Below are 12149 nucleotides of genomic sequence, written 5' to 3' on the forward strand. Positions count from 1 at the left end.
GCGAGACCTTATATGAAAGAAAGAAAGAAAAAAGGAAAGGAAGAACGAGCGAAAAGAAAGCAAGCAAGCAACTTCTGAGATTCCTCTCAATGGTAACATTGAGAGTTGCCCCACAGAGGATTGAGAACAAGTGGGGAAGAGGGCAGCTATGTGAGGGATTCAGATGGCTGGTTGAAGGTAATGCCATCTTTTTTCCATAGTAAACGTAGGCCAGGAGCTGTAAGGAAGGGTACTCTTTTCCAGGGCAAAGCCTTCACAGCCCCAGCTAGCCCAGGCTGCTGTTGGCTGATATTTTCCTTTTGCATCGTGTGAAGTAGTCACGGGCAGGATGTGGCTGACTGCTCTTCCAGATGGGAAGTCGTGGCACCACGGGGTGGTGGGGGGGATGTCAGTGAATGGAGAGGGAAAGAAGGCTGCGTCGGAGCCCACAGAAGCTGCTGGGGCAGCCAGGCTTGTTGCCCTGAGACAGGTCTTCCCTCCTGTTGCAAATGTTGAAGTCAGGAATATCCTTGGGGTGGGATGGGGGCTTCGGACTCTACAGTCCACAGGGAAATAGCAGAGGGAACAAGGAAAGGAGTTTCCAGTTCATTTATAGCACATCCTTGACGTAGAGGAAGGGGAAGGAGTTTGATTAACACCTTAAGCTAAAAATGGGAGTCTTTTGTTTTTGTTTTTGTTTTTTTTTTTGAGACGGAGTCTCACTCTGTTGCCCAGGCTGGAGTGCAGTGGCACAATCTCAACTCACTGCAAGCTCCGCCTCCTGGGTTTAAGCGATTCTCCTGCCTCAGCCTCCAGAGTAGCTGGGACTACAGGCACCCACCACCATGCCCGGCTAGTTTTTTGTATTTTTAGTAGAGATGGAGTTTCACCCTGTTAGCCAGGATGGTCTCGATCTCCTGACCTCATGATCCACCCACCTCGGCCTCCCAAAGTGTTGGGATTACAGGCGTGAGCCACCACACCCAGACAAAAATGGGAGAATTTTTTAAAGGATTATAAAGGTTAAGAGATTTCTTTCAGCCACTGACAACACAACTGGCTTTCAGTCCCCATTGGAATTGGGGACAGGAGTGAAATGGACAAACGAACCTCACAGATAATCCCCAAAGCTTACTCTCATCCATGAGTTTCAACCTTTCCCCTCCACACATCTTCTATTCCAGGTCCTGATAAGCTGACTGAAGTGTAGGGACGTTGCAGGCCAGACCCGTCCTTTGATAGAGGTGCGAGGCACAGAAGGAGGCCAGGGGTGCAGAGGGCCACGCAGAGGCCTGGAACTGAGGGAGGCACACGGTTGCAAAGACTCCCCAGAACGGCAGAGCTGGACAGGTTAATCCAATCCAGTTGGTTCCTTTACGGAAAGTGAAACCGAAGTTCCCAGAGGTTAGAGTCATCTGGTTAGTTAGCAAAACCAGGCCCAGAAGCTGGCTCACTTCTGGTCTATGGCACTCTGCACCATATCGCAGTCTCTGGCTTGTGTGCGGGGCACGCTACTCATCCTCAACTGATGTCTCCTGGGGCTCTGCAATGCCCCAGGCACTGGGATGAGGCTTCTAGATTCATCTAATACACATAAATGTTGCTCTTCCTGTTGTGTAGACAAGGACACTGAGGCTCAGAGAGGCTCCGTAGGCTAGTAAATGACAATTTCATATGTCATATTTCAGACTTAACCTGGGTCCCCGGTAACACAGCCAGTCAGATCAAGAGTTAGAGTTCAAATCCAGGTCTCAGGACTCCAAGTCCAGTGCTATTTCTACTACCCCATTAAGCCATAGAGCTTTCTGTAATAATTTCTCTCATTAAATTGTTTTTCATAATGGGTTATATTTAATTGCTTCATTGCATTTTGGGAATGTGCAAAATACATGCAGATTTTTTAAAACCAAGAACATTCTATCCTTCCAGCCTCAGTGTGTGTTCTCCCATTCAGATTCATTTATTCCCTCCCACTCCCAATTTTTGACCTTCTATGTCCAGAAAGGATGAGTGCTAACTTGAGAGGTGGATTCACACATCTCTTGCTGTGGTCAAATGTTAGGGCTGAAGGGGACCTTAGAGAAGAGTCCTCTCTTTTCAGAGAAGGAAACTGAATCCAGAAAGGCTGATGTTTCTCAAGGCCACAGAGCTGGCCAGTAGCAGAGCTGGGGACTCCAGGTGAACCTGAGTTGGTTCTACTGTCCCAGGCTGGCTCCATGAGTCTGCCATGACGCCTGTGGGACACATGCTATTGGAACTGCTTTCCCTGGGCTCCCCTCACCTAGATGCAGGGGTGGGTGCTTCTGAAATAAGCCTTGTGGGGATGAGGAGATTAAAGACTAGACATGGGGGGATCATTTTTTTATCTTAAACTGAAACTTTCAAACAGTGTATCAGTCTAAGGCTACCTTGGATAGGTTTGGGAAATAACTCCCAGAGTTACTTTCTGTTAAGACGCTGCTGAGACCTGAAAGGAACGTTGACAGGGAAGGCACTAGTGTAATCTAACCTTTGTCCACTTCTTCCTCCAAATCATTCCAATCCGAGGTCATTCATGGGCTCTGCTGCAGAAAAAAAAGATGGCACTCAGGTTCAGAGGGGGGAGGTTCTAGATTTATTTGGTCTAGCTGGGAAATACCCTCCTTTTGTGAAAAGATTCCAAATAGCTGTTCCAAATGTCATCTTTTTGACTAATGGACAAGTAAGTAAGTTTAGTACTTTTAGGAGTCAAAGATCTACATTCCCAAGGAAGGGCCATTTCACATCATGCTGATACAAACTTGTCTTGGAATATGACTACCCTCCACCTGCACTCTCTACAAGGACTTAGCAATGTGTGACTGGGATATGAAGCAGCTGAAAAATGCTATGGTCACATCCAAAGGGTCCTTACATGGTGAAATCTGGCCTGGTACCTGTCAATGGCTAGAATCCCACTCAACTGCAGACAGGTTAAGAAAGTTCTACCTGACAGCAGGGCCACAGCTGCTTTGGGGCAAAAGATGGGTAGAGACTTTGATGGTGCAGACGTGAGGTTGAGAGAGGCAGCAGTAGAGTGAAAACAGGAGTCCATCTCCCCCAGCTCTGGTAACTATTGGTGGGGCCTGGAGAGGGGAAGGTGTCCTTCACGCTCCTTTGCGTGACATATAGGAGTAGATTCCCATTTATCATCTATAAGCACTCCCAGTGACTGCTGGTGAGTGAGAATCGGGGAACAACACCACTAGGAGTTCCACATTCCAAATAAAACTTGCTGGCTTCCCCTGGCTGTTGCCTAAGGCCGATAGGATAGGACAGGCCTGGTCTCAGGGGCTGTTGTTAGCCCAGAGCCCAAATCCCAATGTGAGTCATACAATCATCAGAACGCATCAAGCACTTGGAAAGAACACCCTCTAAACAGCATTGAAGTATCTGGACAAGAACACCAATGAATTCTTAATCATTTATTGTAAATCACTCACAGTTTACACATTATCAATGGCAAAATAACACTGTTAAACACCTGCTGGATGAAGAACTTCATTGTGACTATTTCCAATCGCCATCATATCTTTTTCTAAAATTTAAAATGTAACTTTTAACTCCTACATCGTTTCTGAAAATACCTATCTTCAAAGTGCTCCAATACTAATACTATAAGCCCTTTCTTTTGCTCTAACATCTAACACAAAGGACACGCTGTCCCATTAATTTCACATGCTCTTTACAAAGCAACTTCACGCACAAAATTTTTTAATCTAGAAGCTACATAATGATCACTTTATATTTTGCTACAAAATCAATAAAGGCTGCATGCAGATGAAACATTAGTAGACACGGAATTCTAGATAACTGTTGGTTCTTAAGATCTGATGGTCTGATGTGGAAAATTAATATGCTTATTTAGCAGAAGTAGCTAAAGTACATGCATCAGTGGCTGGGATCAATTAGAATATAAATTAGGTGTTTAAACATTTAAACGAGAGCTTAATTTGAGCTTAATTTGATGTCTGGCATGTCTGAGTTATACACCCTTAAGATGACAATGGCACACAGAACAAAATCAAACATCTAAACAGGCATGATTTATAAGGTGGGCTGAGCATAGGGCTCAGGACACAAAACGAGCTGGGCAGTGAACAAATCTCTCTTGAAGCAAAGACAGCAGAGCATTCACGAGTGGTAAACATGGCAAAAAAATATATACAAGAGCCATTTCCTGTATTCTCATTTTTTTCAGTTTTTGATTCTCTTAAGCAAACAAAAAAAAAACCACACGCACACACACAATAATTACAAAACAGAAACATTCTTTAGTTACCACATAGACCCCCTTTCTGTCTTCTACCCTGCCTCTCTGCTCCTTCAGATGGTTGTTTAAAAGCAATGCTGGCTTAATTGGTAGAAAATAAAAGAAATGCTCTCCGGAACCACACTGAAAGAATATTACTTTCCTTCCTCCTGTCAGGGTTAGCATCATGTTTAAGCACATGACAATGTATATTTGACGTATTTTAGCTACAGCGATTAAATCACATGTCCACATTCTAATGTTAAACTATAGTAATATTGACTTATAAAGTTTTTTCGGCCAGGCGCGGTGGCTCACGCCTGTAATCCCAGCACTTTGGGAGGCCAAGGCGGGTGGATCACAAGGTCATGAGATCGAGACCATCCTGGCTAACACGGTGAAACCCCGTTTCTACTAAAAAAATACAAAAAATTAGCCGGGCGTGGTGGCGGGTGCCTGTAGTCCCAGCTACTTGGGAGGCCGAGGCAGGAGAATGGCGTGAACCCGGGAGGTGGAGCTTGCCGTGAGCGGAGATCCAGCCACTGCACTCCAGCTTAGGTGAGACTGCGAGACTCCGTCTCAAAAAAAAAAAAAAAGGAAAAAGTTTTTCGGCCGGGCGCGGTGGCTCATGCCTGTAATCCTAGCACTTTGGGAGGCCGAGGCGGGTGGATTGCCTGAGGTCAGACTGGTCTCTAGTCTGGCCAACATGATGAAACCCCGTCTCTACTAAAAATACAAAAAAATTAGCTGGGCATGGTGGCAGGCTCCTGTAATCTCAGCTACTCCGGAGGCTGAGGCAGGGTAATTGCTTGAACCAGGGAGGTGGAGGCTGCAGTGAGCCGAGATCGCGCCACTGCACTCCAGGCTGGGTGACAGAGTGAGACTCTGTCTCAAAAAAAAAAAAAGTTTTTTCATTGATAATTGTATTTCAACATTATTTTGAGAGAAACAAAAAAATTCCCAAGCCACATAATTCCATTCCTTCCCCACCCTCTGCCCCTCCCACGATCCAATGTACAAGAGAACTATTGTAACCAAAGCCATGAACCGAGGGTGCAATGGCAGACATGTGGGATGGCTGTTCCAGGTTCAAGCACTGCTGTCTCCAGTCCTGGCCTTCCGGGCCTCGATCATCGGCTTGGTTGCCCGTTTGCGGTCAGTGGCCAGCCCCAGCCAGCACATGAGATCAATGAACCAGGTGGTTGGGTTAAAATTTAAGCCAAATTCACTCGCAGAGTAGTCAAAGGGAAAGGTGTGATGGTAATTATGGAAGCCTTCACCTGGAAGACAAAGCGGGCATTGAAATAATTCAGTCACCACCTCTCTGCATAGATTTTTTGCATCACCTATTTTTTCAGGGTTTACCATGTGCGGGACATGGTGTCAGGCTCGGTGAGGAGCAAAAGACTTGGTTACTGCCTCCAAAGGCATTGACTTAGTTAGCTAGACAAACAACATGAACAGAAAAAATAGCAATAAAGTTAGCACATCGCCACAAGATTAACTTTCCTGTGTGAACTGTAGACATGATGCTACGACCTCAGAGCTATCCCTCTTAAGGTAAATGCTAAATGGCTGATAACAGATCATCATTTTGATGTACAATTGTTTTTAAAAAATAGTCTCTGTGGGCTGGAGTGATTTAAAAATCCTTTTTTGGAAGAGCTTAGGAGAGAGAAATGAGAATCACTCAAATAGGTAACTAAATTAAATATCTTTAAGTATCTAGAATGTACTTATATATTATTCTACCCCTTCCAGTGGTCAGTGGGCAGCTTTTACCCTCTCGCTTTTTTTTATGTAGCTTTTCTTTATTATTATTATTATTTATTTATTATACTTGAAATTCTAGGGTACATGTGCACAACATGCAGGTTTGTTACATGTGTATACATGTGCCATGTTGGTGTGCTGCACCCATTAACTCATCATTTACATTAGGTGTATCTCCTAATGCTATCCCTCCCCACTCCCCCCACCCCATGACAGGCCCCGGTGTGTGATGTTCCCCACCCTGTGTCCAGGTGTTCTCATTGTTCAGTTCCCACCTATGAGTGAGAACATGTGGTGTTTGGTTTTCTGTCCTTGTGATAGTTTGCTGAGAATGGTGGTTTCCAGCTTCATCTATGTTGCTACAAAGGACACGAACTCATCCTTTTTAATGGCTGCATAGTATTTCATGGTGTATATGTGCCACATTTTCTTAATCCAGTCTATCATTAATGGACATGTGGGTTCGTTCCAAGTCTTTGCTATTGTGAATAGTGCCGCAATAAACATACGTGTGCATGTGTCTTTATAGCAGCATGATTTATAATCCTTTGGGTATATACCTAGTAATGGGATGGCTGGGTCAAATGGTGTTTCTAGTTCTAGATCCTTGAGGAATCGCCACACTGTCTTCCACAATGGTTGAACTAGTTTTCAGTCCCACCAACAGTGTAAAAGTGTTCCTATTTCTCCACATCCTCTCCAGCTCCCGTTGTTTCCTGACTTTTTAATGATCGCCATTCTAACTGGTGTGAGATGGTATCTCATTGTGGTTTTGATTTGCATTACTCTCTCACTTCTTTTAAAAGATGTACTCATGAGAGCTCTCATGGCTTCTCTGATTTGATTTTTAAAATTTCTTTTACTTATTTTTTAATTGACACATAAAATTTGTATATATTTATCATGTACAACATGGGGTTTTGAGATATGTATAAATTTTGGAATAGTTAAATTGAGCCAAGTGACATGTGCATTACCTCACATACTTATGTTTTTGTGGTAAGAACACTTAAAATCTACTCTCTCAGTGATTTTCAATAATACAATACATTGTTATTGACTGTAGTCACTATCGCCGTGTTTTACAATAGACCTCTTGAACTTGTTCCTCTAGTCAGATTGTAAATGTGTACCCTTTGACCAATCTCTCTCAACAACCCCCCTGCCCCAGTCTCTGGTAACCACCATTCTGCTCTACTTCTATGAGTTCAAGTTTTTTAGATTCCACATAGAAGTGAGATTGTGCAGCGTTTGTCTTTCTGTGCTTGGCTTACTTCACTTAGCATAATGTTCTCCAGGTTCATTCAAGTTGTTGCAAATAACAGGATTTTCTCTTTTTTAAGGCTGAATAGTATTCCATGATGCATATGTGATACATTTTCTTTATCCATTCATCTGTTGATGGACACTTAATTTGACTGTACATCTTGGCTACTGTGAATAATCCTGTTTAAACATGGGAGTGTAGATATCTCTTCAACATCTTGATTTCATTTCCTTTGGATATATACCCAGAAGTAGGACTGTTAGATCATATGGTAGCTCTATTTTTAATTTTTTGAGCAACCTCCATACTGTTTTCCATAATGGCTATACTAATTTACATCCTAACCAACAGTGTGCAAGGGTTCCCTTTTTTCACATCCTCATCAACACTTGTTATCTTTTATCCTTCTGATAATAGTCATTCAAATAAGTGTGAGGTAATATCTCATTGTGGCTTTAATTTGCATTTCTCTAATGAATTAGTTCATTTGATTTTCATAAACAGCTTTATTGAGATAAAATTCACTTACTGTATAATTCACCCTCTTGAAGTATACAATTTAATGGCTTTTAATATATTCACAGTTATGCATCCATCACCACAATGAATTTTACAACATTTTCATTACTCTCTAAAAAGACCCACATGCCTTAACCATCACCCCCAACCGCCTCCTACTCCCTCCCAGTACTGTTTTCTATCTGTGTAGATTTGCCTATTTTGGACATTTCATATACATAAAATCATACAATATGTAGCCCTTTGTGACTAGCTTCTGTCACTTAAAAATGTTTTCAAGGTTCATTCATATTGTATCAAGTATCAGCTCTTCATTCTTTTTATTACCAAACAGTATTTCATTATATGGATGTACAACATCGTGCGTATCCATTCATCAGTGATGGACATTTGAGTTGTTTCCACTTTCAGCTATTATGGATAATGTTGCTATGAACATTCATATACAAGTTTTTGTGTGGACATATGTTTTCATTTCTCTTTGGTATAAATGTAGGAGTAGAGTTGCTGGATCATACAGTAACTATTCTTAACTGTTTGAGAAACTGTCAGACTCTTCTCTTACTTCTTAAGTGGCTACTAGTCATCATATAGTTCTCCTATTGACCCTGTTTGGAAGATTTTGTTCTATAATGAGTACCTCAAGATGGATCCATGCGTGGTCTGCAATTTTCTTTTAAATTTAGGACATCCCTACCCTGCACACCACCTCCCCGCCTCATCATTTTTAGTGTTTTTCCTGGATTAAAGAGCAGTATGGAAAAGTTTCTTCACCCTATTTTCAGAAATAGGCACTATGATGTATTCCCCACTCTACTGCACAGTTGGGTATGGCAAGAGCTTTCTAAGGACTCTTGGGAGGCAAACTGTCTGGGAGTCCAGTGTTGACCTGGATAGACTCATAACCAATGCCCAGCTCCTTTGGGCTCGTGTCATGGCCACACTGCTTGAGTCTCCCGGCTCACCCATCCCTACATGAGGACGGTCCATCTTGTCCCCATTTCTGTCTACTCACAGAATCAACACTGCCCACAGCTCCCTGCATTACAGTCCTTTCAGAAGATGCAGGGCAAGAGGAGGGGAAAGCTATAGAAAGGGTCGGGGCACCGCTCCTCCTGTTTTCCAAGGTATTTTCTCCTTGCTTATGCAGTTATTCCCTGGCTAAATGTAGTGTTTGCTCCACCATCTATTGCTGCCATCAGTGCAAGTTGACAAGAACTTTGGGATCCCTGGGGTCTGAAAAACAGATGGCCCTAATGAAGTGATGCAGCATCTCATCACCGAGTGACACAGAGACCATTTCTACTTAACAGCAGGAACTTTCCTGTGTTTGATCTCTGTGCTCAAGGCTCAGCTTACCAACAAGTCTGAGTTGCTTCTATAAAGGTAGAGCTAATATTTCTTAATCACCTGTCATGTGCCAGGCACAGTGCTAAGTGCTTTAACAGGTGTTAACTCCTTCTAGCCTGAGGTCTCCGAAGTAACTGCTATGATTATTCCTGCTATGATTAAAACGAGGACATAAATGCACAGAAGGGACAAGTAAGTGCCTAAGAACACATGACTGGCAATAAAAACAACATCACGGGCTGGGCGCGGTGGCTCACGCCTGTAATCCCAGCACTTTGGGAGGCCGAGGCGGGCAGATTACGAGGTCAGGAGATCGAGACCATCCTGGCTAACAGGGTGAAACCCTGTCTCTACTAAAAAATACCAAAAAATTAGCCGGGCACGGTGGCGGGCACCTGTAGTCCCAGCTACTTGGGAGGCTGAGGCAGGAGAATGGCGTGAACCCGGGAGGCGGAGCTTGCAGTGAGCTGAGATTGTGCCACTGCACTCCAGCCTGGGCGACAGAGCAAGACTCCATTTCAAAAAAAAAAAAAAAAAGTAACATCATGAAGGCTTGTTTCATACAAGCACTGGCAGGAACACTCTGTATCTCTGTATCAACTCATCTAGCCCTCTAATGACCCCAGGAGGAGGTAAGTGCTAATATTACCCCCACTTTACAGATGGGGACGCAAAAGGTAGAAGAACAGGTGACTTGCCCAGAGAGTAAGTGGAGGAAACAGGACTCAACCAAAGTCACTGACTCCAGAGGCCTCGCTCATAACTGTTTTATGGTCCTGTGAAATGCCAAGTCTCATTCCTTCCCACGTCTTTGCTTGAAGGCCTTTTTTCTTAAGCTCTGCCAAATGATTGGACAGCTGAGGCCAGAATGGTCAGGGCAATTTGAGAGAAGAGTCAACTGCTGCTTCTCCTTTAGAACATTTCCATGGTCATGATGAATAACTAGTAGTTACTGATTACCTGCTACATGCCAGGCACTGTGCTAAGCGGTTTACATATTCCTATGAAGCATTGCTAGTCCCATTTCACAGATAGGACAACTGTAAATCAGAGAGATCATATGACTTGTCCAAGAGTCAGGATCCTAAAGCCAAAGCTCCTCTGGCAGGCCAAGGAGGGCGGATTACTTGGGGGTCAGGAATTCGAGACCATCCTGGCCAACATAGTGAAACCCTGTCTCTACTAAAAAAAAAAAAAAAAAAAATTAGCCAGGGATAGTGGTGGATGCCTGTAATCCCAGCTCCTCAGGAGGCTGGGGCAGGAGAATTGCTTGAACCCAGGAAGCAGAGGCTGCAGTCAGCCGAGATTGTACCACTGCACTCCAGTCTGGGCAACAGAGTGCGACTCCGTTTCGGAAAAAAATAAAAGCTCAAGTTCACTGAACTCCACTCCACTGGCTCTCTTTACTGATTCCACAAAACTACTGAGAGGCCAAGAAAACCTGGGCCACCATTCTCCCCACTGGCCCTCACCACCCCTACTTACCAATGGCACCCAGAGCGACGAGTGGGTTCTGCCGAGGGCTGATGTGCTTGTCATAGGGCCGGTTTCCATACATGTGGGCGGCGCTGTTGACTAGCCAGGCGACATTGAGTGAGATGGTATAGCGGAGAATAGAGGCCAAGAAGTAGGAATTCCACAGGCTCTCTCCCCAGATGTACCAGGGCACCAGCGTGGGGACGGCAAAGCACATGAGCACCACGGAGATCTTATAGTACCTACAGGGCAAGACACTGTATCACCACGAGGACCCGCTGATGGGACAGGGGATGGGCTGGGCAAGTCACAGGGAAAGTCAGAAAAAAGCCCAAGGAGGGAAGTGTGCCAGTCAGCTCCTTCAACACTTTCTATATACGGAAGCCTGTTGTGTGGGGCTCACAGGACTCACATACCTGCAAGGGCTAAGCAGGTGACACAAATTTGAGAGTTGGGACAGGTAGAATGCTATAGGAAGTGGTAGGCCCTGTGGCATACCTCAGAAGAATTTCAGTATAATCAACACTGTGCTGGCCAACCCCATGTATCTTAGAGCGACATTTATCCTACAGGCACCAGTTCAGATAGCACCTAGAGATTCCTTTCTTCAATCAACCTGATATTCAGGTTTTCTCAGATAATTTTGAGAAATATTTAATGCTTCTTAAATAATTTTAGGTACATAATTCTGTACTAACTCACCTTGGTAAAAAGGTAGACAATCTTCCACCCCAAAAGAGTTCTCTGTCCATCAGAGATATACATTCCAAACCAGCAAAAATACCCCAAAAAACAAAAAAATAAATATAGAAACAGGCGTGGCCACATAGAAAGTAACCATTAAGAAGCAAATCACCCATAGTTTGAGTTCTGGACCTATGCATCCAGCAAACATTTACTGAGTACCTGCTATGTGCCAGACCCTGAGTGTTACTGATACATGAGCTAAGTGCTGGCGATACAAAGACAAGTTAGGTGCAGCCCCCACCCCAGGCTTCAGCCAAGTGGAGCCACTGCTCACCGCCCTCTTACCATGCAGGATTGTCTCTATGCAGGGGCAGGAGAAGGGCTGGAACATGAAAGTATCTGAAGCTACCTGTTCACAGCGTGTTCCTCCTCGGCCTCCAGCAGCCTAATCAAGCTTCTAGAAGGCCTCTGTTAAGATGCATATGTATCTTATGCATCTTAACAGATGTGCGGCACAGAGTGAGGGCATGAAATTTGGTAGGTGGAAGACTCTGACTTGAGTCCAGATCTGATGATGTATGTTGAACATGCCTTTTTTTCTTTCTTTCTTTCTTCTATTGTATGGTTCTTTTTAAAATTTTTTATTTTAAGTTCCAGGACACATGTGCAGGACATGCAGGTTTGTTACATAGGGAAACGTGTGCCATGCTGGTTTGCTGCACCTATCAACCCATCGCCTATTTATCCTGATGCTTTCCCCTCCCTGCCCCACCAACAGGCCCCAGTGTGTGTTGTTCCCCTTCCTGTGTCCATGTGTTCTCATTGTTC

The 12149-nt window shown here is 44.1% G+C and overlaps 1 protein-coding gene and 1 pseudogene across 2 annotated transcripts in view; both read right to left on the minus strand.

The window, feature by feature from the left end:
- Positions 1-3407: 3407 nt before the first annotated feature.
- On the minus strand, positions 3408-4752 carry LOC105529428 (annotated as a pseudogene). The gene is made up of 2 exons (XR_001004510.1): positions 4706-4752; positions 3408-4562 (listed from the first exon to the last, which is right to left on the minus strand). The product of XR_001004510.1 is annotated as an uncharacterized LOC105529428 (transcript).
- The window catches only part of LOC105529427 (stearoyl-CoA desaturase 5), a gene marked incomplete at its 5' end in the record, with an annotated part of 90617 nt that continues 83185 nt past the window's right edge, over positions 4718-12149 (minus strand). Inside the window, 2 exons of the mRNA XM_011966568.1 lie at positions 4718-5529; positions 10644-10876. Of these exons, the coding sequence (XP_011821958.1) occupies positions 5339-5529; positions 10644-10876 (424 nt within the window). The remainder of the gene's footprint in view (positions 5530-10643; positions 10877-12149) is intronic.

The sequence above is a fragment of the Mandrillus leucophaeus genome, unplaced genomic scaffold (genome assembly GCF_000951045.1).
Source record: "Mandrillus leucophaeus isolate KB7577 unplaced genomic scaffold, Mleu.le_1.0 Scaffold764, whole genome shotgun sequence".
Classification (NCBI taxonomy): domain Eukaryota; kingdom Metazoa; phylum Chordata; class Mammalia; order Primates; family Cercopithecidae; genus Mandrillus; species Mandrillus leucophaeus.